Raw genomic sequence first — 26,245 nt, forward strand, 5'->3', positions numbered from 1 at the left:
TATCTATCAACAATTATTATTAACAAAACTCAATATATATGGATAAGATTACTATAAGTATTTAATGAAATTCAGTTCCTATCTATATTTACTAAGTCTATGGCTCATTAAACTAATAATTCAAATAGTAATAAGAATAGAGGTTGTGTTATCGTTTACCAAAATTCCAGAGTACTTAAACATTTAAACAAAAACATTAATTTATTAAAAAAGAAAGACAAAAATTAAGCATAAAATTCATATAAAATAATATAAATCATAGATAGTATAGAAGTTTATAAATATTTAATATATTAAAAATAAATATTGAAAAATATTAATAAGTTTATTAAAATATAAACAGATGTTTTTAGATATTTTTTTTCAAAAAAAAATATATAAATTTATTATATAAAAGAACAAAATTATGTAAATATGAATGTGTATATATATAAGGATTAACATTATTTATGTAATGCGAAAATAAAAAGTTTAAATGCAGAAAAATCAAAACCGATTAATTTTCATAAAATTGCCTTAAGATTTTCAAGGTCATTTTTCATAATGTGGAAATTTTAGACTTATCCATATTTTTAAAAATTATATCAAAAACATCTGAATACCAATTAACAGGTAAAGCTATTAAACCTTCTTTAATATTATCAGGAATTATATCCCAATCGGCTTGATTAGCATCTGGATAAATAATAGTATTTACACCAGATCTTTTAGCAGCAATTATTTTCTCTTTGAGACCTCCAATTTTCAATATTTTTCCAGTCAAAGTAATTTCTCCTGTCATTGCTATAGTTGACGGTATTGAATAATTTAAAGCCAATGATAATATTGAAGTCGTCATTGTAATCCCAGCAGAAGGGCCTAAAAAGTTAGAATCTTTTTGTATTTTATAATAATTATTTACCATCTTTTGGAACAGCACCTTCTGGGCAATGAAGATGAATTCGAGCCTTTTCAAAAAATTTATTATCAGGATAATTTTGAGAAATATATTTTTTTGAATAAGAATATGCTATAGTTGAAGATTCTTTCATAACATTACCTAATTGACCAGTGCAAGTAAAACCTGGTTTGGATTTTGAGGATAATGCATTTTCTAAAATAGATTCCACGTATAAAACAGCACCGCCTATGAATATTAAACTAACGTTAAACGTTGAAATAAATGCTTAACCTTGACTTGTCCATGCCAAACCCATAACAACACCTGGAGGAGTTTTTTCATAAAGCCTATCAGTAGTAAAAATAGGTGGACCAACATAATCCTTCAAATTTGAAGAATCTATTGTTATAGAAATAGTGTCAGGAACTTTTAAAGGCTTCCGGACTTTTTCTGCAGACTTTGAAGAATGCGCCGCAAGGTTATTCTGTTCATTTACATGATCTTTTTTTTCATCAATTAATGATTCTTCTTCAAATGTATTTCCAAGAGTTTTAACAATATTCAAAGTAGATTTACGATATACCTAAAATTCGTTATATATCTATCAGCATAACAGGAAAATAAATACCTTATTTATATATTTTTTTAAGCTTCGAACGCCACTTTCACGGCAATAATACTTAATAAGAAGTTCAATTGCATCATTAGTCAGATTAACATCGATGTCTTTTAAGCCAGCAAGCTCTTTGGCTTCAGGAACAAGATAATTTTTTGCAATTGCCATTTTTTCATCAGCTACATAGCCTGATATATGTATAATTTCCATTCTATCCAGAAGTGGTACCGGAATATGATCTGTAATATTTGCTGTACAAACAAACAAAACCTTAGAAAGATCAACAGGAAGATCAAGATAATGATCAAGAAAAGAAGAATTTTGTTCAGGATCCAAAAGCTCAAGCAAAGCACTTGATGGATCTCCTTGATGCCCACGACCAATTTTGTCGACCTCATCAATAAGTATTAATGGATTTTCTGTTTGAACCTTTTTTAAACTTTGGATAATTTTTCCAGGCATTGCGCCAACATATGTCCTTCTGTGACCTTTTATTTCAGCAATATCAGTAAGACCTCCAACACTAAAACGATAAAATTGGCGATTCAATGCCCTTGCAATAGATTTACCAATAGAAGTTTTACCAACACCTTAAAAAATCAACATAAAAATAATTTTATTAAGATCATTACCAGGAGGCCCAACAAAACAAAGGATCTTGCCCTCAACAGTACCTCTCAGCTTCCCAACAGCTATAAATTCTAAAATCCAATCTTTTATATCCTTTAATCCATAATGGTCCTCATCTAAAACCTTTATAGCATAATTAATATCATAATTTTCTATAGATCGTTGCCCCCATGGTATCTGAGTCAACCAATCCAAATAATTCCGCGTTACATTAAACTCAGAAGCAGATGGCTCTAAATAAATAAGCTTATTTAACTCCTATATCTAGTTAAAAAGAAAAAGAGATAAAAAATACAAACTTCATCAAATGTTTTTTTTACATTTTCCGGCATGGAAAGTTTGGATACTTTATCTTTAAATTTTTCAACTAATTTATCTTTTCCATCAGTCTCTAGACCTAATTCCCTTTTTATGCCCTTCATTTGCTCAATTAAATAATACTCTCTCTGTCTTTTCTGAATTTTTGATTCGACATCTTTACTAATTTTACTCTGAAGTTGAGCATTCATAAGTTCTTTTTTCAAAACCAAAAGCGATTTCTGTAATCTAGCTTCTATAGATAAAGTTTCTAAAATATCTTGTAATTCTGATATTTCACCAGCAGATACAGCAGCTGCAAAATCAGCAAGCTTTGCAGGCTCTTCAAATACATTTCCTGTAGACTGAAACATGGAAAAATTTGCAATTTGATCTCGAAATAATGGATTAAATGTCGCTATATCTTTAAAAACACTGACTATTTCAGATGTAACTGCTCTAATAATATTATTTTTTGGATCAAAACTTTCGTCAATTAAATTTTCTACATTAACTAATGATACATCATAAGCATTCAAAAAAGATGTAGCATAGTGACTGTCATCTACAATTTCTTAGCAATAAATTATAAGCAAATTCCAAAAAATACCATTTACAGAAGAATCATTAACTGGGCCTTTGACAAAACCATCTTCTACATTTTGATCAGCCACATATGTCTGAGAACTAGAATCCTCATATCCAGGATGATCATTATTATTATCCGTTGATATATTTTCAGAATTCTTTACACCATTAATGTTGGTTTGAGGTTTTATTAAATCAACAATTTTGATTCGTCTATGTGGATATAATACTACAGTAAGAGCATTTTCATCTCCTACATTATTTGCAGGAAATACACTTGTAATTTGAGAAAAAACACCTACACTATATACCTGATTAATATTAGTAATAGTATCCGTATCTACATCTTCTTTAAGAAGAAATGCTCCAATATAAGGTTGACTTCTTCTAATCATCTCCTTAATAGCCTCAATGACTGAAGGATTCTTTATTACAATTGCCTCTGAAATAAATAAGTTAAAATACTGTTTCAAAAATTCTATACATACTATAGAAGCCTACAAACATTAGTCAAAAAAAGATCAAATCGAATCTACCTGGAAATAAAGGTCTCCGGAGAATAGGGAGTGCCATCATTCGAGGATAGACCTCCGGTACAACAGGTTTTTGGAGACCATGTTCTTGATTTTTGCCATTAAACTTTCCCTTTCCATGATTCCCACCACTTCCACTCGATCTAAAAATAAAACTAGATGTTGAAAATCTTCTATTCCCATAAAGGGGAAAACCTATTAAACACTCTTTGAAAAAGTTTGGGCCTTCTAGTGAATATTTTTTAAATATGATATTCTTTTTTTTTTCTTGAAATTTTTCATCCATATAAAGTTTCTTATGTCCTAAATCTTTCAAAAAACTAGAAATTTGATACAAAAATCCATGATATGACGATAACAAGCAAGTACGATATATAGTCGGATATAAAAATGTACCTTTTCTCGAATATATATGATTCATTTTTAAATTTTTACTATAATATTTTTGACCTAATAACAAAGATACTGAAAAGATCATATGATTTATCGGGAATAGAGCTAATTTTTGTAAACGTTTGTTTCTGAAGCATCTCATAAAAGCCGAATAGAAGTTTGCATCAAATTGAAATACCATTATAGTATGTAATAACACAGTTAAAAATTCGTATAATAAGGGAAGAAATAAATATAGCACTTTCTAATATAAACAAACAGAAATTCTTAAATACGTAGGCCTCCTCTACTATATAAATAATATTTTAATTCCCCTGTAATAATAATAGACAACTTTTCAAAACTTAATCTTCGAACGTAAGAATTAAAATAAAAAAAGTTTATTTAAATACAAAAAAAAAGCTATAAACAATCAGAAACAATTTATATCTTAGGATACACATCATTTCTAGAAAAATAAGGAAACAATAATATATATATATATATATAATAACCTTCTAGTAAGAGGTAATTCTTTTCTAACCTTGTGAACAAGTGAGGAATCAATATCTGCAATACAAAAAGATGGCTCTCTTGAAGCAGTAGAGCAAGATGCGAGTACAATACCTGTAAACTGTTAAATTAGTGAAATTATAGTAAAAAACATACCCCAAGGATCTACAATCTATAAAAAACGTAATCAGATAAATAATACGTATATAATTATATAGTATTTACCATGCTATGTCCATAACTTTCACGAGTTTCATTATGTTTGCCAGCCTGATTTGCGGCTATTACATAAGACTATTTATATCTTAATAATTTTAAAAATAAAAAAAACAATACTTTCCTGAGTTTCAATCGCTCGTGCACATAATAGCGTTGTCCAACTTAAAAAAATTAAAAAATATCAAAATAAATTAAATATTTACTGATCAGCACCGGTTCTTTAAAATTATTAATATGAACGTTTTATTGAAATATACTTACCTAGAAATAAACGCAGATGGATAGGTGATAACTTCTGCTCCAAGATTTCGAAGTTTTATAGACATTTCAGGATACCTTAAATCGTGGCATATGGCTAATCCAACATTGCCAATAGGTCTAATTATTTTCATTTTTTTTTTTTCATAAATCAATATCAAACTTACGTTTTAAATGGAGGAACAATACTTTTCCCTCCTTCTATATACTTTGATTCTTTCATTCTTTGATCTATTCTTTATTATTTATAAACATCAAAACCTATATCATAATACGATCAACAGCATTAATAGAAAACAAATGCAGCTTTTGATATTTATGTATAACATTTCCTTCGTCATCTATCCAAAGACACACATTTGCAATAAGGTCTTTTGACAAAATAGGTTCATGAACACCTACCTAAAATCTAAGTATTTTCTAAATACATATATAAATCTTACAGAAGCATGTATTTTTAAAAGTTTTACATGTTCTTTAAATTCATTAATAAACACTTCTCTCTCATGAGAAAATGTAAGCTTCATAGAATCCTCATGCTAAATCTTATAAAATAACGAAAAATATCATTAACAACAAACATTAAGCCCAATAAAATCACTAGCCTCTGGAAAAAAACAAACTTGAGCACCTACTGAAGCTGCACGATTCATTAATTCTTTGCATATCTCAAGGTTCTTCAAAATTGATCTTCTATAATACCAAAAGCAAATATATAAGTATTAGAAAAAATACTAACGTTGAGCAGAACTGGCAGCATGCTACCAAAACCATTTTTTAGTGACGAAAAATTAATTTAAAATAAACCTCATTAAAACAAATCGATGTTATCGATAAAAAGCATTAAAAATATAAAATAATTTCAAATTTCCGTAATATTTATATATAGTATATAAATAATTCTTTAAAAAGCCCTGGAAACCCTATTAAAGTTCTAATTTGTATATATTTTAAAAAAACAAAAAAGTTTATTAAATTAAATTATTGAAAAAAATATTGAAGTTACACCTATTGATAAAAATGAAATATATTAAAGCAATTTTATATTTTCAGTATATTTTAATATAGAATTTTATATGATTATGTTAATTAGAAGTGCCAGATATTATGGATAATTTGAATTTTTAGAATTTAGATTTACTATAGATGAAAAAATATATAAATTTTATCTAGTATTATACAATTATAAAAATATTGTAGATTTATGAATATAATCATGTAACAACATTTATTAGTATAGAAGGTATGTGCATTGTTTCTAATCAGTGGTTGAAATATTTGAATCTATAAATACTATTTTTGCATGTTCTAAGCTATGAATTGAAAAAAAAAAGATAATATAAAATCTTTATGTGAAATTAGGCCTATTGAAGCTTAAGAAGTCATGGATGAAAAGCAAATCGATGAATCAAAAAAACTTAGTACAATATCCAAGTTTTGCGTGTAAACAGTTTGGTATTACTGGAATATTGTAAAATTCTAAAAATACTTAAAATATCTAAAAAATATTGGTTGCAACTTTGTGAAGTACAATTTTGCATTATTCTAGCTAAATGTTAATAATATTAGGTAAAATAAAAATACAATAGCTCTATGAACATTTAAATAAAGCTCTAGTGGATGAAAATAATAAATATGGAGAGACTTTAGAACATTTATTAATAATAAATATAGATCGTTGCAAAGCTTCTAAGCTTCTATTATCTTTATATTTGTCAATATCTACTTCTGATAAACTAAAGTATGATCCAATGTCATATTTTAATAATATAATTAAAAGCCTTTCTATGCAAACACAAGAAAAGTAAATTAAATCACAATAATGATTATATATATTATCAATCTATTGTTAGTAAAGAATTACTTAAGCCTCTTGAAAAGCTTTCAATGACAAAAGCAATTCCTATCCAAGAAATATATGTCAATCGAAATATACAAGAATTAATTTGACAAGATATTTTCTATAAAAGTTTATACCAAATCTATTCATAAAAGCGTCTCATTGTATTCAGAACAAAAGGCGAAACTAATTAGAAAAGAATTAGAAAGATGTGAAACTGGGGATTTAGAACTGGATATAACGTTAAGTCATTTAAAATTACCTTACTCTTTAAAGCAGTATAAGTGTAATGATTGGATAATAGTGAAAGAATTATCAAAGTTCCTGAAGAAATTATTGGGTTATCGAAATCTATACTTGATCAAAAGAAGGGTTATAAAATTTTATCACTTTTTAATAGTCTTTTAAATTTGAAAGAAAGAATAACTATTGATCTAAATAAAATTGAATTTATTATGAACAAGGAAGAACAAGAACATGAAAAAATGAGGGTAATATTTATTATTTTTATTATTAATTGGTAATATATATTAGAAAAAATATTTACACAAATGGTCATAGATTCCATCTAGTTCATTGACTTTAATGAAAAAACAATCCTCTTTATGTAGAAAGAATCTTTCCCATATACTGATTTACATTTGCAATTAATATTTGAGTATAATTCTTTTGTGCATCAAATAACTATATTAATTGGAGAAAAAAAATATTAAAAAATTATCAACAAGAAATTAAAAAAGCTATTCAAAGTTCTCGAACAAGTCTTTTAGATCCTGATGGTCCTAGTGATATTCAAAATGAAGTAAATAAAATAGAAGATATGCTAAAAAAATTAACTATTATCAAAAGAGAACGATAAACAACTTTAAAAGATTTAAAAGAAAAAGTACAGTAATTTACAATACAAATATTTAATTAAATTTAAATATTTGTATATCTAGTGACGATATTTTAGACATTGATTTTAAAAAAAAAAACAAAATCAGATACAGAAAAACAATTTTTTTTATCAAAATTTAAAATTTAAACACCATGAAGCCAAACTTTCTGAAACTATCTATCATCAAACTTAGATACTTCGAAACCTTACATTAGATTTTGAAAATTTGTAATCTATTTTATCAAAGTCATCCATTATTCAAAAATGGATCGAAATGACTTAAACGAATACAAATGTTTCAAATCATTTTAAAAAAATATATAAAAAATAGTGTGATAAGATCTAAAACTTCATAAAATTCAACAATATAGTTTTTATATCACTAATATTATAGAGACATAATTTCATGCTATAAAGAACTGAAAAACCTTTCTAATTTACTTTTACTAAATACTAAAAAATCTGTAAATGATTGAAGACATCAAGGAGCAGACGTTTCTTTTTATATAAAGTTACATTTTAAAACTAGTATTTAAAAAATATATAAAAATTTGATATAAATTATAACATAAAATATGATTATAAATTCAGTTAATATTATTTAATATAAACTGATCATTTTATTCTAATGCACTTATCTATTAATGATGTACATAGCTCTCGCGAAAAACATTCATCCAAATAATACTTAAAGCTACTATCATTAGAGTTTACCAAAATTTTACATATGGTAATATTACTAGAAACGATAAGTGGCCCTGCAAGTGGCGCACCAAATTTAACACTTTTAAATATAAACCATTCTGTAATGAAATGAAATATCGCAATATAATATGTCCATAATATTATTTCATAAATACTAATCATATAAATTATTTTATAAAATATTTATATATTTTTACACAAAATTAGACATATAATATGATCCATAAAATCTTATAATTGCTGAAATCAATGTCCATGTTCCAAAAAGTCTTGTTGCTAAGGGATTTACTAGTCATATAAATAATAATTATTTATAATAATACATATTTACCTTGATCACAAGCACCACTGTATACATGTTTTGTTAACTTCAAACTAATATATGTTTGAATTGTATTAAAAAAAGCGATTATAGATATAATTAGATTCCATTTTGGCAGGTATCCTTCCGGTAGTCTATCTAACATTATTTTTACCTAATTTTTAGATTTTTTCCGATAATATTTAGCATCAAACCTAGTAATTCAAAACTTACCTTTAAAAGATGAAAAATCAAAGCAATTTAGCACCAAAAGATCCATATTTCTTAGAAGATCCAAATACTAATGACGATCCTTTTGTTTATATAGACTCTCAAGAGGATAGAATAGAAACTATTTCAAAAAACATAAACACATATGCTACTAATGAAAGGTATTTCATATAATAATTAAATAGACTTAGAGTTTTTAATCTAATACATAGGAATACTTATATAAGTACTCTAGAAGAGCCCATTTACATGACAATTGTATTTTAAAATCTATCATATTATAAACTAATATATATAAAGTATAATGATGTTAAAATGATAGGCATCAGAGCAAAATATATACTACTTCCTCATGAAAATTGCAATATCTTACGTAACTGTATTTTTTTCAATAATATCATTTATTCATTTAATTAATTATTTTAGGGGATTTATGGGGTCCATTTATTTTTTGTCTTATTTTTTCTTTATGTTTGTCATTGGAAACATCAAAAAACGAATCAATCAATGTTTTTACAGGAATTTTCTGTATTATCTGGGTGGGCAAATTGATTATCACTTTAAATCTCAAGCTTTTGAAAGTCCCAATGTATATTTTTTGAAAATTGCAAATAAGATATTAAAAGAAATAGATCACTATTTCAATCTATATGTATTCTTGGATATTCTTTATTCCCTTTTGTCATTTGTACTATATTTGTATCTCTCGAACTTTTTATTTTTCGCCATTAATATATACTAGAATCTTTTTATACAAACTATTTTCATCAGGTTTCTTTTAATCATTTTTGCATATATCTGGTCAACTTATGGTTTGCTTATCTTTTATAATTATTTTTTTCTGAATGTTTATAGCATCACTTAACGTTATAAATGATTTTTATCTCGTCAAAAGAAATATTCTTGTTATTTATCCTCTTTTACTCTATAATTTTTGTATTATATTTCTTTCTTTTTATATTTTACTCATTGAAGATTAGTAATAGCATGGATTATTTTTTTACAATTCATATAATTTGTCATTTTAAAAAATATAATTATGAATTTCTATTATTTCTGTACTCTATTTTAATATAATTGATATTTTTTTAAAGTTTTTATATTATTCACTATAATTTTATAAAGATAAATAGGCTTACTACTTATTTATTTTGATCTAGTTGGTAACACTAAAAATTTTAATAATATACCCAAGAAAAAAACCATTTATTTAACTTTTCTCTTTATATTTAAGATTATTATTAATTATAATATTTATATATTATTAGTATATATCTATTTTAGTTATGCATAATTTTTTAGAAAATTGCAACTAAAATACTGCAAAAAACAATACAAAAACAATATAGATTCAATATATATTCAACACAAAAATATTGGTATATTTTTCGACAACTATTAAAGTAAGTCTTAATGACTAACAATCCATTCTATATATATCAACTCGTTATTTAAGATAATTTAAAACAAATAAATGTTTTCTATATATAAAATAAAATACATATATTGCTTCTATGTGCTTTAGATGTAATCCTTTTTTTCAATTTTTATCTGCTTCAAAAACAGAAAACGTACCGTCTTATCGATTGTCTATTTCTCTATAAACTATCATGTTATTGTGCGTTGAATGCGCCCATCCTGTTACAAGCCTTTATACAGAATATTCAAAGAATAATTTTAGACTAACACAATGTGTATGAATTTTATTAAATTTAAACTTAACTAATTAGTTAGCCACTTTGTAAGGAATTTGCCGACAAGTATGTGGAGTTTGATTATGTTATTATAACAATTGATTTAATGCTTATAAAACCTCAAGTAAGTCATTTTTTTTATTATTTTTTTCTAATAGAAAAGGTATACCGACATCTATTATTTAATCAACTTGGAACACAAGATAATCACTTTAATGTGTTAATAACTAATAAATTATTAAAACTAATTTTTATAGCCTTATATTGTTCGCTTCTGGCTTCTATTAATACTTTTTGATGTTTGTAAGACTTCAATATACTTTGGTTCAATACTTTTTATATCAAATAGATCTTATGTGGCTACGGGCTGATCGACAATCAGAACAAAGTATATCAACATCTACATCTTCACAAGCTATTTTGTCAGGCATAGCAAAATGCCTGTATTTTTTAATTATATGTCTTTTAGAAACTATTTCTTTTCATTGGGGACCTAGAATATTAGCACGACAGTGGTTGGGATGGCAAAGGAAGATTTTATTATATGCCTCCGGCACGATTTCATTAACTAGTTTGCAGACCTAATGCTATCTCTACTGCAATTCTTGTTTCTTCAGGGGCCCGATTACTACCTGTATTGATGATTATATGGTCTTATGATACACCAACAGCTAATCAAATCATTGAATGGGTTGTGCTTTATAGTAATTTCGAAGCAATCAAAAGTTATTTTTATTGATTAATATACTTAAATAACTAATTTCTCCAGTTCAACTAAACTGTGGAGACTTAAAGGCTTTAATTTTGGTTCTTTCTGGTGGACTATCTAGGACATTGGTTTTTTCTTTCTTTCTAAAATATACACTTGACATTCCATTGAGAGTCCATCTTCAAAATCGTTGGCTTCCATGGAGCTGCTTCAATAAATGTATCTACAAAATCTCTTAAATATCTATATTTATACCAGAACTTTGGATCATAATTAATTTACACCTTTAAAATAATAACTAAATCGATAATCACTTTTTTTATCCTAATTAGCCTGCTTTTTGCGGTACCAACTATAAGAATTTTAGTAATAGGCACCTTTCCTAGAAAACAATACCAAAGGATGTAACTGTGCAAGATATCTAATTACTTTAATTATTTACATTTATATTTATAGGGGTTTTACGTAATAGCCCATATTAAATAACAAACTACCAGTGATAGAATCAATACTACTCTTCCAATTCTGAATTATCCAATATTAATTATATTATTCTTTACCATGCAAGCACAATTTTGTTATTGCATTAAAATACCACTCACCTTTGTGATTCATCCAATGTTTGTTTATAAGCAAACCAACTTATTAATCCAAGTATAAGCCCTACTACAATCACACTACTAGACATTTTGTAATATATATGATATATATATGATATATATATTATATTTTCTTCCTATTATAATATTTAAGATCTCAGAATAAAATATTTGTAGATTCTTATTGATGATTTGCAATACCTATTTTATATAGATATAGGGTTGTATATTTAAACATAGGGTTAAAATTAAGACTTCGGCATACTCTCTTTAATCATTTCTTATCAAAATAATGCAAAGAACAGCAAAATTAGTAGAAACAGGCCAAAAAATCTTTAAAACTTTAATAACAAAAACAAAGAAAAGTTGTGAAAAAATAAAAACAGCAAGTAATGTTTTTTATCAACCAAATAATTATCGAGTTTTATTTGAATATAATGCACAAGTTGCACGAGAACTCATAAAACAAGGTAAAATACAATAAATCAGTTAAGATCAAAAAGACTTAACTATTAATTTTTAGTTTGGATTCAAGAGCGACTGAAACCGCCCTCAGTTGCAGAAATTAAATATACATATAGAAAAATTCCTCAATATACAAACATTTCATATTTTTATTCTTTATCACAAAAAGAATGGATTCGGCTTGGAATTTTTTCTCTTCAAGTATATGGATTCTTTAAAATTGGGGAGATAATTGGGAGACGTCATATCGTAGGTTATAAAATTTAATAATATATTATAGTTTAATAATTTTAAAACATTCAAAAAATAATAATTTTATATCGCAATTTCTATGAAAAGAATTAGATAGAGTTTGTTTTATTTGAAATGTATAATATTTCTGAAATGAATGTCTATTTGTTTAAATCAATTATTAATGCTTATATTTTTTTTATTATGAATTGAAAATGTGGAAATTGGTGTTCTTTGTGGAGGGACTCGTTTAAGTTTTTTTTTTACTTTTTTTGGGATTTTAGGAAGCAAATTAATCATCCATTCGGGGACTTCAGAACCTGATCTTTGCATAACATGAACAATACTATTACTAGATAGTAAAGATAAAGAAAATTACAAAATAATACCTGCGAAGATATTTAGTGTCTGAAGTTGAAAAATAAGTAATAGCCTTTCCGAATCTACCGGCTCTTCCTGTTCGACCAACCCGATGAATATAGCTTTGAATTGATACAGGAAAATCATAGTTAATAACAAGCGTTACCCCCTTAAAATCCATGCCTCTTGACATGATATCCGTACAAATTAAAACAAATATTTCTCCCTGTCGAAATCTATGAATCAAAGAGTCCTTTTGCGCTTGTGTTCGTTCACCGTGCATTACATCAATATTAAATCCCTCAAATTTAAGTTCATTATATAATTCATTAGCCCGCTCAACAGACTGTACAAAAATAAGTACGGGAGGTTGGAAACCTCCTTCATGAATTAATTGTCTTAGAGCAATTAATTTTCCTTCTTCTGAACCCACATGAACAAGCCTTTGATCAATTGTATTAGTGGTTGTATCTCTATTTATATTTAAATCAAAAAAACTAAAAGAAAAACTCACTTTTTTCCAACAATGAGACGAATAGGATGATTCATAATTGTATTCAAGGAATTTTCAACACTAGAGGGTATTGTTGCAGAAAATAAAGACTTTCTTACATTTGAAGAAAAATACGTAATAAGTTTATTAGTTTGCTCTATGAATTCATGATCAAATAATCTATCTCCTTCATCAAAAATAAGGTGTCGCACACTATACAATTTAGTCTTAAGTTTAGTTATCAAAAGAGAATACTTTTCATAATTAAGGTTTTTTTCAGAAATTGCTTTTAAAGCCATTTGAGGTGTAGATATTACAATATCATATTTGGATTTCACGACATTAGAAATAGTAGATCTTCGGAGATGACAAATTTTAAACTTTTTACCATCAGTAAATCGCTTGATTTCTCTATAAATCTAATAATTAATAATATTGAATAACAAAGAAAATACCTGCTTGGAAAGCCCATTCACAGGAGTAATTATTAAAGCACGGAATCCTTTATCTGAGTGTTTTTTAAGATCAAGCAATATTGGTATAACGAAAGCCAATGTTTTACCAGATCCTGTAGGAGAACAAACAAATAAATCTCTACCTGAGGCAGATATAGGAATAGCCTGCATCTGAACAGGAGTAGGAGCTTCAAATGCACATTTTTTTATATTTCTTCGAATAAAATTTGGAAACAATAATTGTTCACTCATTGCTGAAAATGTCATTATTGGCGGTGGGATATCATTTCCTGTTACGCGAATACGGAATAAACGTCGGAATCTTTTGATTTCTTCATCTGAATACGGAAACAATAGAGATTCTGTGTGAAATTCGTTATTTTTTATTATATCAGATTTTTTATCTATTTTTTATGAAAATATTGACTCCTTATATAAAAATTTCAATATTTTATACCTTCATTATCTTTTAGTTCTTCTATTTTTCTCTTTTTAAGATTCGTTCCTCCACTTAATACTGAAAAAGCATCCATATGTTTAAGTACTTCGGTTTAAGAATTTCAAAGAAAAAAAAATATGAAATATGTATTTATTTATTATAAAACAAAACACACACAAGTCCTCTAGATGCCAGTTATGGTATCTAATATAATAATAGAAATATATAAGTAATTTTTTTTATATAAAATTAAAAAGCTATTAATTTTTGAAATTCTCCAATATACGTAGTTTAAGAGTGTATTCCAACATCTTAAAATGAAGATACCGATCACATAAATGTTTAATATCGATAAATTTTAAACCATTAAATTTATGACTTATATTTTATAAAAATAAAAAGATCAAAATTATTAATTTCCTAGTTTATATGTCCTAAATTCAATATCCAAAAAGTAATGCAAACAGATATTATTGCTTAAAATTACCCCAAAATATCGAATGAAAATGTGATTGAATAATTATAAATATTCCATAGAATGATATGATACATCAATTTACCATTAATAAACAAATTTAGTCATCCACTGTCCCATCACGAGGACGATACTGAACATTACGACGATCTAGTTGTTCAATTACTTCCTCGGGTAATCGTCCTTGTACACGAATGGCATAAACACCACCGACAAATCGATTAATACGTTGCCACTTCGCTACCCAAGATTCCGTCGGTTGCATTACAGCAAGAACACCTTCATAAATAGGAGATGTACATTCTTGTACAGAATCTTCTGATGCAGAAATCTGAAGAAGCATTTCACAATTAGGACATCCTAATTTTATTAGTTGCAAAAAAATCTCCAAAAAAAATTAACCCTGTGATAAAAAGTGTTTATATGAAAGAATAATCCCACATAAGAGACATGCACGAAGATTTTTCCGTTCTGCTGAAAGAGCAGATGTTAAAATTGCCATTTATTTCTACAACTTCTTATGATGAATTTTAAGATGTATAAATGTCGAATCGTTTTCAAGCTTGAAAAATATTAGAAATGCCTTCTTTTTGACATATTTATATTTCATTTAAGAAAAATATATGTTTCTTTATAAACTATTAGAAATATTTCTACTTTCTGTTCATAAACAAATGTTTATGAATGTTCATGTATCCTCTAATATATAATCTATACTACTAGACAAAATTTATTTCAATAATACTTTTACATGTTGATATAATCTTGATATATATACTAGTCTGCAATTTAATTTTTAATGTATTTTTTTGTCTTTTTGACATTAAAACAATTTAACAAAATTTATCTCTTTAAATAATAAAAAAAAATTTCAAAAGAAAACTATTATTATTTATTTAAGTATCACAATTATAAATAAATCTTTAAAGAGTTTTTCGTCTTAACAGTTTTAATCAATATATATTTTTAATCAATATAATTGAAATATTATTAAAATTAAAATATAAAAAGGATTTATATATAATTATAGTTTTTATAGAATATTTCTTATATAAATATCTCTTGTAAACAAAATTTTAAAATATAAAAATACATAAAATAATTCCTAGATGTAATTATAATTCTTAATAGTTTATATTTTTATAATGCCCAGTTTTTCAAAGTAAATCATATCGTTTATAATAATAATATTATATAATTTTCTATAACCAATTATCAAAATATCAAACTTCTTATTCATTTTCTTAAAATCCTTGCAATTTTAATACATTTTGGAGCTTTTAATAGAATTAATAGTATTTAGAAACACTGATTGGCTTATTTTATGATCGAAATATATTTCTTTATCTTAAACACCAAGAAATTTAAAAACTAACTTCTTAATAGAAATTTCTTAACTTAAAATGACCAAACCCCTTTCCCCAATTGCTTTCTATAAAGATATTATGTTTTTCAACTAGCAATTTATCTTAGTCTTTAAATATAAAATACTTTTAAAAAAAATAGTTAAGATATGAAAAATCTATCATTTCTCATTCTCAAAAAACTAATACAATTTCTAAATTCCATAACTTTCTAGACTCTTATAACATGAAAAATAACTAATTATAAATTTATTTTTAAATTTTAATAAAAATATATTTTTATATCGTATATCGTTAACATTCTCTAAAATTACATACTGTTAAATACAAACAATTATATATTTTTACCTAATAATGAGTCTTTTTAATAACAATTTTTCCTTTTTAAAGAATTTTGTTCTTGAAATATTTTTTACTATTTACATTGATTATCTATATCGAATAAAGTAGATAATTTCGTACAGAAAAAATCGAAAAATTTAAAGTACTATGCATTTTAAGGTATAAAATTAACTTTCTAACGAGAAATATAATTGATAAATAGTCTATTGCACCTATTCCTTCTTCAAAGGAATTTTTAGATATTGTTTTATCCAAAACTCAGCGTAAAACACCGACAGTTATTCGTCCGGGATTTAAAATTTCTCGTATTCGGTTAGTTATTACCAATTAAAAGAGCATTTTTAAGATCTATAGGAGTTTTTATACTCGTAAGGTTACATTTACAAAAGATACATTGGAAAAAAAGCTTCAAGATATTCTTGATGAATTTCCTCGACTGGATGATCTTCATCCATTTTACGCAGACTTACTAAATGTTTTATATGATAAAGATCATTTTAAGATTGCTTTATCACATATTGCAACAGCAAAACATCTTATTAATACAGTAGCACGGGAATATGTTCGTCTACTTAAATATGGAGACAGTTTGTATGATCCATAGTGATTTAAAGGTTTATTTCTAATACTTTTAAGATATCGCTGCAAACAGCTAAAAAGGGCAGCACTTGGACGGTATATTAGAATTTAGAGATAATTTTAACTAATAATTAAGAATGGCGACAATTTTGCGTCGTCAAAGCCAGGTTTTAACATACTTAGAACAAGTTCGTCAGCATCTTGCAAGGCTTCCTTCAATAGAGCCAAATACTCGGACTTTACTTATTTGCGGCTTACCTAATGTCGGAAAATCATCTTTTATGAATAAAATAACGCGGGCAGATGTCGAAGAAGCTCCATATCCTTTTACAACAAAATCTCTTTTTGTTGGTCATATGGACTATAAATATTTGAGATGGTACGATTTTTGAATATATTTTACTTGTTTTATATTGATAATCTTTTAGGCAAGTGATTGATACTCCAGGTATTCTGGATCATCCATTAGAAGATATGAATACTATAGAAATGCAAAGTGTTACTGCACTAGCTCATCTTCGAGCATGTATCCTTTATTTTATAGATTTAAGTGAGCATTGCGGGTATCCTCTCGAATCTCAAGTAAAATTATATCATAGTTTAAAGCCTCTTTTTTCTAACAAAGTTACCATGATTATTATTAATAAAATAGATCTTATGCATCCGAATAATTTAGATGAAAAAAGTAAAGCATTGCTTCAATCAATTTTGGATGATGAGAATGTACAAATGGTTGAAACTAGTTGTGTAACCGAAGAAGGAGTAATGAATGTAAGAAATATAGTATGTAATATATGTGATTTATTTTCTGTCCTCCTTACTTTAAACTAGTGCTGTGATAAACTACTAGAATCCAGAATAGAAGAAAAGCTTAAAGATAAAAAGGCAGACAATATTATGAATAGAATTCATCTTGCAAAACCTATAATAAGGGACAATATTGAAAGATTACCAATCATACCAGATGGTTTAAAAGATAGAAAACCATATGATTGGAATGATCCTAATAGAAGAAAATTAGAAAAAGATATAGAAATGGAACATGGAGGTCCAGGTGTATACAATATTGATCTTAAAAGTAAAAAATAACAAAATTTCTACAATTACTAATTATACTAGAAAATTACATACTTGAGAATCCTGAGTGGAAGTTAGATATTGTACCTGAATTATTCAATGGAAAAAATATATATGACTTTATCGATCCTAATATTGAAACCAAACTTGCTGAATTGGAAGAAGAAGAAAAAAGACTCGAACAAGAAGGCTTTTATGATTCCGACGAAGAAATTGTATGTTTAAATAATTTCTATTGCTTTATTAATACATTATTAGAAGAATGAAGAAGATATTAAAATATTAGAAAAAGCTAAATTTCTTAAAGAAAGAAATGACTCTATAAAAAGAAAAGCTAAATCTAAAAAAGCATTAAACAATAGAGCTATCCTTCCTCGTACTATTGGTCTAAAATCGGTTTCAGAAATGAGTAAACATTTAACATCAATTGGATTAGATACATCATTTATACATGAGCGTTTAAATTCACATTCAAAGAAAATCTCAAGTTCAAAACAACTAAATGAAGATATTAAAATGAAAAATGTTTCTAATGAATCGTATTCTAGAGTTCCAAATAAAAATCGTAATTCTAATGGTATCGCTGATCCTTTGACAAGATCAAAGGCGGAAAAACTAGCTAGATTATATCAGCGTAAATTAAAGCATCTTGCCATGGCATCAGAAAGCGATAGACGTGTTTTTAATAAAAAACCAAAACATCTTTTTTCAGGAAAACGTAAGGCAGGAAAAACAGATAGACGTTAATATTAATATTCGATTATTATATAATATTAAAACAAAATGTAGAAAAATAACATTTAAAATAAAAATAAATTATATGTGAAACATTTAAATTATCATATAAAAATAAAAATTTATAAATTACTATTTAAAAAAATACTCAAATTATACACAATTTTAATTAGAACCAATTAAACCACATTTTTTTTTAGAAATATCATATCAAAATTTTATGATATTACCTAGTAAATATTAACATATATTTATTAAATTATAATAAGTACATTTTTGATAGACGTTCAGACAAGTTTAATAAAATCTAAAAAATATAAAAAAAACAGTTAAATATAATATTATAAAACCTCATAAGCTTCCTTGTGAAAACAGAGTTGAGCATCCACAAATTCTCTGAATTGTAAAATCTAAAAATTATTATTTATAAGTCCAAATTCATATTACTACCAATTCTGGAATCTCTAAAGCATTTTTCATGATTTGTATCGCTTCTTCAACTGCAGTTACAAAGACATCTTCTGCATGCTCAATATCACGGCATAACTGCTCATGTTTTTCAGGTTTTACTGTTTTTGCAGATGATTTGAATGAATCGAGATCTATGCGCCTGATATTAACATTTTTTCTGGCTTTAGCTGCGCAACTAAAAACTGTGGCCAAATTTGAAGTGAGATATCCATTAAAAGACTCAGATATCCGCGAATCTTGCTTTAAACGAGAATTACCAACTACCGATCACATTAATAACAAAAAAAAAGGGCTCTAAATGTTTTACTTTTGTCTTGCGCATCTGCATAGATCATTAAAACATCTTTCAATGGGTTTGAATCATCCAACTGCTCAGAACATGACATAGCCGCCCTAGAGAGAGCATGAGGCAATGTTTTTGAAACACCTTTACTTGTAGGTTTTAAAAATGCTGCTTGGACCTCCGTAGCTGAATGTGCTGTCGCCAAATTCTGAACTTTTTCCTGAATTGACTTTGAAAACTCGCTAAATGTTTCTCGCTTTAAAAATCAATTATAATTTTAATATATAAAAAACAATTTTACAAGATTTGCTGGATAATCATAAGACTCGTTGTCATATGTCGATCTATATCAATATTTAAATCCTTTTTTATCATATACCAGACGTACGTAACAGACAAAAGCTTAGTATAAACTACTTTAAGTTGATCAACATAGCGTTCCAATTCTAAATATTCCTCCGGAAGCTCTGTCTATTTCATAACATTATAAATTCTCGCCATTAATAAAATAATCACATACCAAATTATCCGCTGTTCCAATAGTCTGACGCACAAGCTGCGCCGTCCTCTACAAAACACATCAATATTAAGTCTATAAAAAAGATAATATTAATTTTTAAAATACTTACCTTTGCAAATGGTGAAATACTCGAAAATGGCTTATTAAGGCTGATTGAATGAAGACTTTTAAAAGCGTCCATTACGAATAAAAAAATAATACCAATAAACCTATTTTTTTAAGAAAAATACCTCTTATTTATTAATAAGTAAATATATATTACTTTAAAATACCGATAACAGCAAAAAAAATTAAAAAAAAGATGTTCCTACTACCAATTTCTAGAAAAATTCATAAAAAACAGCCAAAAGTGCTTAAAGAGATTTATATGAAAATAAATATAGGGTTAATAAAAAAAAACTAATGAAGTTAGTCCAGAAACCTTGTTAAATAAGAAATTTGAAGAGTCGAAAAAGATATATTCTATAAGAAAACATCAAATTAAGGCATTGCATACGATATTGCACCTTTCTCTTCTTAGAGGAGAATTTTCAGATGCACATTATGCATTTTCTATTTTGATTCGTTGCCGAGAGATTCGTTTATATGATATATGGGATATTGGACTAGAAATTCTTAGACATATTGATCCAGATCAACAAGAAAGATATCTTAAAGGGTTGATTGCGTTTTATCAAACTCCTATACGTTCAGATTCATCAAAAGATAAAGTTGTATATCTACGAATTTTAAAAAAATAATATTAGTTTAATTAAAGTTTAGGGAGAAGAATTACTTAAAGCTCTTATACTTTTATATATAGAAAAAGAAGAATTTGAAAAGCTTTTAAATATACTTGAAGAGTAAATTATTATTTTTTTTTTTAAAAGCTAAATAAATAAGTTATTTATTATCTGCGCCATATAGTGAAAATTCATCTTTTTATGAGTATGCAGGGATGGCAGCATTAGAATTAAGTGAAAAGACAACTATTACAACAGAAAGGAAACAGTTTTATGAAAGAGCAGAATATATGTTTCAAAAGGCTAGAGAAAAGAATAAAAGTATTTCCTATAGGAATGTTTTTAATATGTTTTCAAACAAGAATGGCAAAATAGAAAATTAAATCATTTTTTATATTAAAATATGATACTTTAGAGAATAATTTATGCAAAAATTCCAATCATAAACTATAAATATTTTTAAAAAATCAGTAATACATTTCTAGATAGATATTATCAGTAATAAATATTTATTATATTACCACATAAATCTTTGAAAGCTTCCAGGTTCGGATTCCCAAATAAAAGGCTTATATAAAAATATATTTGTTGTAATATAATTAATATACAAAAATAAAAATGCTTCTGCATATAATCTTAACTTATGGGAAGTTCGAATACTAAATCTCCATAAAAGATATGGTGTTATAAAATATCGGAATTCTAGTAATGATACAAAGCCCAAAACTAAAGTTGTAGCAATTGTAAATAATAGAATATAAGAAATTTTATGATAAAACATTAATTTATTTAAAACAGCCCACATACTAGCATAGTAAAATGGTGCCGCTATATATTTTGCAACTGGGTGAACTTTAATAAGTCTCCTCCATATATAAAATGTATAATGTCTATTATCTGACATAAGAAATGGATGTTCTTTTCTATTTTTTGTTAGAAAAAAACCTTAATGAATTTCTGATATACGTATTATAATGTATAATTAGCTCCATAATAATTATAATTACACATGTACGAAAACATGCCCATTTACTTCCTAATGACCATTTGAAAAAATGTGTAATAATACCATTAGTTAAGAGATGTGGAGATCCCCAAAATGCTGTAAAAATCGAAAAGTAAAATAATTGTGGGAAATGTATCTTAATAGTGTGATTTGTCTTATCGCCTACAACATTAACAAAAAATAATCTAAATTAGACTGTACCTAGAACAACCCCTCTATTATAAAGAAGAAATACTGCAAATAAAAATACCACAATAATGTATGGCCATATAACTTCTATTATTTGCTTGTATTGTTGAAACAAAAAACGATACAACGACTTAATAAAGCAAACATAGTCTTTTATATTAATAACCCTTTCCCTCAAATACACTTATCCTACCAAAAAAGTTTGCATCACATGCTGGCACATCATATACCATAAGTTCCTGCTCACTTGATCTTATAGATCTATTGAGAGGAAAAATAGAAATTCCAATTAAAAATAAAACCCATATAATATTCGTCTGTCTAATTGTCAATGAAAAAAATGAAACCTAACTGCATAAGTAATAATAAAATATGTATAGGCTAAAACTATAGCGCTTGTTTTATACTGTTTTCTTAATGCCAAAAATAGTGATAAAAATACAACAAATATAGATAAAACATCAGTATAATATAAAAAGGAATGGAAATATAATAATGGAAATTGAGCTAGTATTATCCCTTCTACTTCATCCATCTCTGTTGACTCATTTTCCCGAAAATATGTTATAACTTTAGCAAAACATAATCCACAAAAACTTCCTGTTATAGTATTTAACATCCTAAAAATTGATAAATCACATCTATTTATTATATCCGGTATAGCACAAAGTATTATCAAGTGTATCCAGTACCTACAACCTATAAATCATATACCTAATAGCCTAAAATATCTACATTCCAGGAGGAGTAGTGATCTTATCATTCCATTTTAAATAATTCCCTTTGCAATATTCTTGCATCTGATTTACATGAAAAATCTCATCCTAAACATTTTAGATATAATTTTCATAGATCTTTCAATTAGAAGAATGAACTTATTTACCATGTAAGGCACTAATACATGTTTCTGAACAGCAAATGCATACTGATAACGAAGTGTTTCTATTTGAAGTGCTAGACTTTTTAACACCATAATGTATATCAAAAGCCCAAAATAATATTTATCTAATAACGTTAGTTATAAATCAATACAAAACTACTTTTTCCTGCATAGAAAAAGTATTTGTATAAAAGATAGGAGTTATTATTTTATATATTATATATTATATTTATTTTTTTTATAAAAACATAAGATATTGTTATTAAAAAAGATGGGGCTTCTGATATCAGGTACACCACTTTCTTGGGAAGAAACCCAGCAACAAGCAGATTATGTACGGAAACAGGGTATTGAGGTATAGAAAATTCATATTAAAATACATAAATAGTTATAAAGATATTAGCAATTTCTTCATATATGGAAAGAAGCAAAAAAAAAGAAAAAAAAACAACTACTTTGGGGAGATGAAGTAATATAAGACAAAGAATGAGTATATTGTGTTAATATATATTGAACAGATAGAATATATGTTGATCTCTTATGATGACAAAAACAAGATTGCGTCTTTATCCCTTCAACAAGATAATATTCTTAAAAGTATTGAAAATTATAAAGAAGCTAATAAAGATTCAGAATTTCTGGATGATAGAAAAACGTAAGCAGGTTTCTGAGAAAAAGATATTAATGACTCTTTAAATGTAGAAAATATGATATTTTTCCATCTTTTCATTCAGAATATGGAAATTACATGATTGAAGGAATTCCAGGTATTCCTTATGGCGAAGAGATTGAAGCATTATTAGATATCGAGGAAAATATGAAAAATAGGTCATAAATATATATGAGATATGAAGAAAGGTTTATTTTTTATAGACGAGTTATAATTAAAAAATATATTAAACCAAATGAGATTATTTTGACACTTACATCTTTCCCTAGACTAGGAGCACCAGGTGTATTTACGGATCCATATCATCCCCCAAAGGGCCGTATATCATGTAGTTTGTTTTTGCCAGATGAAATTATCAGTCCACATATTCGATTCCTTACATTAACTAAAAATATTCGGTTACGCCGAGGCAAAAAAGTAGTTATCAATGTACCTATCTTTATTGATGAGAACACTCCTCTGCCTTTTATTGACGAAGCAGCTTCCCTTTTAAATACGACTTGTCCTGAGTCAGTAGAATCATTACATGAAATTATAAAACCGAATCATATATATATGGATAGCATGTGCTTTGGTATGGGATGCTGTTGCTTACAAGTTACTTTCCAAACAACAGATATTTCACAAGCAAAAATTCTCTATGATCAATTAATCCCTATGGGGCCTATTATGCTATCATTAACGGCGGCGTCACCTGCTTATAAAGGCTATTTATCTGACCAAGATTGTCGTTGGAATGTTATTTCAAGATGCGTTGATGACCGAACGGCTGAAGAAATGGGAGAAGAGGTAAAGTTATTTCATATTCTGCGTATTGTTGATAAAATAGCCCTTAAAAAATCATAAATTTGTTATTTCTAAAAGTAGATATGATTCTGTCGATTGCTATATTGCTAATGACACAAAAAATCATCCAAAATATAATGACACAAAGCTTATTGTAGATGAAGAGATAAAAGAAAAATTAATAAGCAACGGTACTTTTTTTTTTTTTCTAAATCTTTCTAATTATGGTAGGCGTAGATGAGCTTTTAGCAAATCATATTTCTCATCTTTTTATTCGGGATCCTTTGATTATTTTTTCAAATATGCTTATTCAAAATAAAGAAGAATCAGGGCATTTTGAAGTAAGATTTTTTTCTTTTTTAATTAATCTTAAACTATAGAATATCCAATCTACTAATTGGCAAGCATTACGATTTAAACCACCACCTCCAGGGACTGATATTGGTTGGCGTGTAGAATTTCGTACTATGGAAATTCAGCTTTCAGATTTTGAGAATGCAGCATATTCTATTTTTATTAACCTTTTGACTCGTATAATCTTATTTTATGACCTAAATTTCTATATTCCAATATCTAAAGTTATAATTTTATTTTCTTTAACAACAGATTTAATCCTTATAGGTAGATGAAAATATGAACACTGCTCATCACAGATCATCTGTATTAACAGAAAAATTCTGGTTCCGAAAAAATATATTTTCAGTTAATTCATGTTTTGTAAAACAAAAATCTTCATTAAAAAATGAACAACTTAACAAAACATCCAAAAACATTACAATGCTTCAGGTTAACGACGAATATGATGAATATGAAAAAATGACAATCCATGAAATCATTAATGGTCAAGGCAATATTCATAATGGGTTTCCAGGACTTATTCCACTAATTCAAGACTATTTTGATTCTATTAATCTTTCTCAGAAGATAAGACAGGTTCTTGAAAAATACTTGGAACTTATAAAAAAAAGAGCAAGCGGTAAATATCTTTCTATTTACAACATTTATTTATAGTGATAAAATTAGGGGAATGGCAAACAACTGCATCCTGGATTCGTTCATTCGTAAGAAACCATCCTGCATATAGAAAAGATAGCGTAATTTCTCAAGAAATTAATTACGATCTCATTAAAAAAGCTGAAAAAATATCAAACGAGTTTGGTAAAAATCAAAAATTAACCAACTACTTTTTAGGCATAACATAAATATTATATATAAATACAAAACTATAACCCTATCCAATTTTTATTGTATATATTTCATATATTACTTTATCTACTTTTCAATATTGATCTTTTTTTATATTATCCCACAAATTAAAACATTCGATTTCTTATATCAATACTTATCTTTCTACTTTCTCTAATTCTTTCAAACTTTTTACACGTTCTTTAAAACTTCAAGAAAAATTATACAACATTTTAATTAACAATTAACCTACATTTCATATTCACATTTTTCATAAGCTAATTTATTAACTCAAGCTAATTTATCTAAAAACTTACCATGTCTCTCTTCTACACATTTCCATGGCAAATACCATGTATTCTCACGGCACTTCTCTTTTTTAAAAAATTATAATATTTAAAAAAAATCTTACATAATTCAACTCCTCTAATAACTTCATACAACTAACATATCATTAAAATACTTCTTAATTTTTTTTAATTAAATAAACCCATCTCTATAAGAAAGATTAATAGGTCTACAAACCTTTTTTAAAGACCCATTTGTCTCTGAACTAAAAAATGACTTATCTTGATCAGCCATTCACTAATATTATTTTAAATTATAACACTTGAAGATCTTCAAATATTAATATTAATATCTAATAAGCGTTT

The 26,245-nt window shown here is 26.5% G+C and overlaps 16 protein-coding genes across 16 annotated transcripts; 7 read left to right on the forward strand and 9 right to left on the reverse strand.

Annotated features, from left to right (window-relative positions):
* Positions 1 to 538: 538 nt before the first annotated feature.
* Positions 539 to 4,022, reverse strand: PNEG_01272 (ATP-dependent protease La; the record flags this gene model as incomplete). Its single annotated transcript, XM_007875005.1, has 9 exons — positions 539 to 858; positions 902 to 1,126; positions 1,172 to 1,463; positions 1,509 to 2,086; positions 2,129 to 2,384; positions 2,426 to 2,988; positions 3,034 to 3,453; positions 3,500 to 3,508; positions 3,548 to 4,022. 9 exons carry the CDS (start codon positions 4,020 to 4,022, stop codon positions 539 to 541), a joined length of 3,138 nt encoding a protein of 1,045 aa, XP_007873196.1.
* A 338-nt stretch (positions 4,023 to 4,360) lies between these two features.
* On the reverse strand, positions 4,361 to 5,559 carry PNEG_01273 (hypothetical protein; the record flags this gene model as incomplete). The annotated part of the gene is made up of 11 exons (XM_007875006.2): positions 4,361 to 4,385; positions 4,432 to 4,543; positions 4,586 to 4,601; positions 4,655 to 4,723; positions 4,761 to 4,809; positions 4,852 to 4,866; positions 4,910 to 5,026; positions 5,074 to 5,137; positions 5,182 to 5,308; positions 5,350 to 5,445; positions 5,488 to 5,559. 11 exons carry the CDS (start codon positions 5,557 to 5,559, stop codon positions 4,361 to 4,363), a joined length of 762 nt encoding a protein of 253 aa, XP_007873197.1.
* Positions 5,560 to 6,128: 569 nt separating this feature from the next.
* PNEG_01274 (hypothetical protein) lies at positions 6,129 to 7,307 on the forward strand (the record flags this gene model as incomplete). The annotated part of the gene is made up of 6 exons (XM_007875007.1): positions 6,129 to 6,149; positions 6,581 to 6,710; positions 6,760 to 6,826; positions 6,861 to 7,024; positions 7,051 to 7,237; positions 7,281 to 7,307. Exons 2-6 carry the CDS (start codon positions 6,658 to 6,660, stop codon positions 7,305 to 7,307), a joined length of 498 nt encoding a protein of 165 aa, XP_007873198.1. The 5' UTR covers positions 6,129 to 6,149; positions 6,581 to 6,657.
* A 948-nt stretch (positions 7,308 to 8,255) lies between these two features.
* PNEG_01275 (hypothetical protein) lies at positions 8,256 to 8,798 on the reverse strand (the record flags this gene model as incomplete). The annotated part of the gene is made up of 4 exons (XM_007875008.1): positions 8,256 to 8,320; positions 8,367 to 8,485; positions 8,529 to 8,619; positions 8,663 to 8,798. 4 exons carry the CDS (start codon positions 8,796 to 8,798, stop codon positions 8,268 to 8,270), a joined length of 399 nt encoding a protein of 132 aa, XP_007873199.1. The 3' UTR covers positions 8,256 to 8,267.
* A 47-nt stretch (positions 8,799 to 8,845) lies between these two features.
* PNEG_01276 (hypothetical protein) lies at positions 8,846 to 9,595 on the forward strand (the record flags this gene model as incomplete). Its single annotated transcript, XM_007875009.1, has 5 exons — positions 8,846 to 9,024; positions 9,076 to 9,121; positions 9,164 to 9,242; positions 9,290 to 9,452; positions 9,496 to 9,595. The coding sequence occupies exons 1-5, from the start codon at positions 8,876 to 8,878 to the stop codon at positions 9,593 to 9,595; spliced, it is 537 nt and encodes a 178-aa protein (XP_007873200.1). The 5' UTR covers positions 8,846 to 8,875.
* An 878-nt stretch (positions 9,596 to 10,473) lies between these two features.
* Positions 10,474 to 11,142, forward strand: PNEG_01277 (hypothetical protein; the record flags this gene model as incomplete). Its single annotated transcript, XM_007875010.1, has 5 exons — positions 10,474 to 10,557; positions 10,598 to 10,681; positions 10,721 to 10,774; positions 10,815 to 10,860; positions 10,907 to 11,142. 5 exons carry the CDS (start codon positions 10,474 to 10,476, stop codon positions 11,140 to 11,142), a joined length of 504 nt encoding a protein of 167 aa, XP_007873201.1.
* A 452-nt stretch (positions 11,143 to 11,594) lies between these two features.
* On the reverse strand, positions 11,595 to 11,954 carry PNEG_01278 (hypothetical protein; the record flags this gene model as incomplete). The annotated part of the gene is made up of 4 exons (XM_007875011.1): positions 11,595 to 11,618; positions 11,663 to 11,687; positions 11,732 to 11,791; positions 11,869 to 11,954. 4 exons carry the CDS (start codon positions 11,952 to 11,954, stop codon positions 11,595 to 11,597), a joined length of 195 nt encoding a protein of 64 aa, XP_007873202.1.
* Positions 11,955 to 12,157: 203 nt separating this feature from the next.
* PNEG_01279 (hypothetical protein) lies at positions 12,158 to 12,615 on the forward strand (the record flags this gene model as incomplete). Its single annotated transcript, XM_007875012.1, has 2 exons — positions 12,158 to 12,335; positions 12,389 to 12,615. The coding sequence occupies 2 exons, from the start codon at positions 12,158 to 12,160 to the stop codon at positions 12,595 to 12,597; spliced, it is 387 nt and encodes a 128-aa protein (XP_007873203.1). The 3' UTR covers positions 12,598 to 12,615.
* Positions 12,616 to 12,684: 69 nt separating this feature from the next.
* Positions 12,685 to 14,402, reverse strand: PNEG_01280 (hypothetical protein; the record flags this gene model as incomplete). Its single annotated transcript, XM_007875013.1, has 6 exons — positions 12,685 to 12,907; positions 12,951 to 13,394; positions 13,436 to 13,627; positions 13,670 to 13,833; positions 13,870 to 14,273; positions 14,327 to 14,402. 6 exons carry the CDS (start codon positions 14,400 to 14,402, stop codon positions 12,736 to 12,738), a joined length of 1,452 nt encoding a protein of 483 aa, XP_007873204.1. The 3' UTR covers positions 12,685 to 12,735.
* A 481-nt stretch (positions 14,403 to 14,883) lies between these two features.
* PNEG_01281 (hypothetical protein) lies at positions 14,884 to 15,285 on the reverse strand (the record flags this gene model as incomplete). The annotated part of the gene is made up of 2 exons (XM_007875014.1): positions 14,884 to 15,143; positions 15,186 to 15,285. 2 exons carry the CDS (start codon positions 15,283 to 15,285, stop codon positions 14,884 to 14,886), a joined length of 360 nt encoding a protein of 119 aa, XP_007873205.1.
* Positions 15,286 to 16,636: 1,351 nt separating this feature from the next.
* On the forward strand, positions 16,637 to 18,941 carry PNEG_01282 (hypothetical protein; the record flags this gene model as incomplete). The annotated part of the gene is made up of 9 exons (XM_007875015.1): positions 16,637 to 16,648; positions 16,692 to 16,801; positions 16,844 to 17,080; positions 17,126 to 17,164; positions 17,205 to 17,447; positions 17,497 to 17,851; positions 17,900 to 18,146; positions 18,188 to 18,360; positions 18,404 to 18,941. The coding sequence occupies 9 exons, from the start codon at positions 16,637 to 16,639 to the stop codon at positions 18,890 to 18,892; spliced, it is 1,905 nt and encodes a 634-aa protein (XP_007873206.1). The 3' UTR covers positions 18,893 to 18,941.
* A 123-nt stretch (positions 18,942 to 19,064) lies between these two features.
* On the reverse strand, positions 19,065 to 20,381 carry PNEG_01283 (hypothetical protein). Its single transcript, XM_007875016.1, has 9 exons — positions 20,264 to 20,381; positions 20,155 to 20,202; positions 20,023 to 20,105; positions 19,936 to 19,978; positions 19,659 to 19,890; positions 19,331 to 19,611; positions 19,231 to 19,290; positions 19,153 to 19,187; positions 19,065 to 19,110 (listed from the first exon to the last, which is right to left on the reverse strand). Exons 1-9 carry the CDS (start codon positions 20,333 to 20,335, stop codon positions 19,107 to 19,109), a joined length of 858 nt encoding a protein of 285 aa, XP_007873207.1. The 5' UTR covers positions 20,336 to 20,381; the 3' UTR covers positions 19,065 to 19,106.
* A 74-nt stretch (positions 20,382 to 20,455) lies between these two features.
* On the forward strand, positions 20,456 to 21,259 carry PNEG_01284 (hypothetical protein; the record flags this gene model as incomplete). The annotated part of the gene is made up of 4 exons (XM_007875017.1): positions 20,456 to 20,538; positions 20,567 to 20,867; positions 20,917 to 20,996; positions 21,037 to 21,259. The coding sequence occupies 4 exons, from the start codon at positions 20,456 to 20,458 to the stop codon at positions 21,257 to 21,259; spliced, it is 687 nt and encodes a 228-aa protein (XP_007873208.1).
* Positions 21,260 to 21,393: 134 nt separating this feature from the next.
* Positions 21,394 to 23,044, reverse strand: PNEG_01285 (hypothetical protein; the record flags this gene model as incomplete). Its single annotated transcript, XM_007875018.1, has 7 exons — positions 21,394 to 21,799; positions 21,843 to 22,044; positions 22,084 to 22,254; positions 22,283 to 22,418; positions 22,460 to 22,763; positions 22,807 to 22,895; positions 22,955 to 23,044. 7 exons carry the CDS (start codon positions 23,042 to 23,044, stop codon positions 21,394 to 21,396), a joined length of 1,398 nt encoding a protein of 465 aa, XP_007873209.1.
* Positions 23,045 to 23,222: 178 nt separating this feature from the next.
* On the forward strand, positions 23,223 to 25,609 carry PNEG_01286 (hypothetical protein; the record flags this gene model as incomplete). The annotated part of the gene is made up of 10 exons (XM_007875019.1): positions 23,223 to 23,306; positions 23,355 to 23,420; positions 23,470 to 23,606; positions 23,654 to 23,779; positions 23,825 to 24,410; positions 24,451 to 24,598; positions 24,639 to 24,748; positions 24,788 to 24,985; positions 25,029 to 25,383; positions 25,431 to 25,609. The coding sequence occupies 10 exons, from the start codon at positions 23,223 to 23,225 to the stop codon at positions 25,607 to 25,609; spliced, it is 1,989 nt and encodes a 662-aa protein (XP_007873210.1).
* Positions 25,610 to 25,696: 87 nt separating this feature from the next.
* On the reverse strand, positions 25,697 to 26,174 carry PNEG_01287 (hypothetical protein; the record flags this gene model as incomplete). The annotated part of the gene is made up of 5 exons (XM_007875020.1): positions 25,697 to 25,801; positions 25,846 to 25,870; positions 25,910 to 25,961; positions 26,005 to 26,035; positions 26,083 to 26,174. The coding sequence occupies 5 exons, from the start codon at positions 26,172 to 26,174 to the stop codon at positions 25,750 to 25,752; spliced, it is 252 nt and encodes an 83-aa protein (XP_007873211.1). The 3' UTR covers positions 25,697 to 25,749.
* Between the last annotated feature and the right edge of the window lie 71 nt (positions 26,175 to 26,245).

Source organism: Pneumocystis murina, assembly GCF_000349005.2.
Source record: "Pneumocystis murina B123 chromosome Unknown supercont1.6, whole genome shotgun sequence".
Lineage (NCBI taxonomy): Eukaryota > Fungi > Ascomycota > Pneumocystomycetes > Pneumocystales > Pneumocystaceae > Pneumocystis > Pneumocystis murina.

What these genes read in the sequence shown, in the direction of transcription:
- PNEG_01283 (XM_007875016.1), bottom strand. Translation starts at nt 20,335, where the DNA reads ATGGACGCTTTTAAAAGTCTTCATTCAATCAGCCTTAATAAGCCATTT. An exon ending in ACTAAGCTTTTGTCTGTTAC is followed by an intron (nt 19,979 to 20,022) that starts GTACGTCTGGTA and finishes ATATTGATATAG; the next exon opens with ATCGACATATGACAACGAGT. An exon ending in ATGATTATCCAGCAAATCTT is followed by an intron (nt 19,891 to 19,935) that starts GTAAAATTGTTT and finishes TGATTTTTAAAG; the next exon opens with CGAGAAACATTTAGCGAGTT.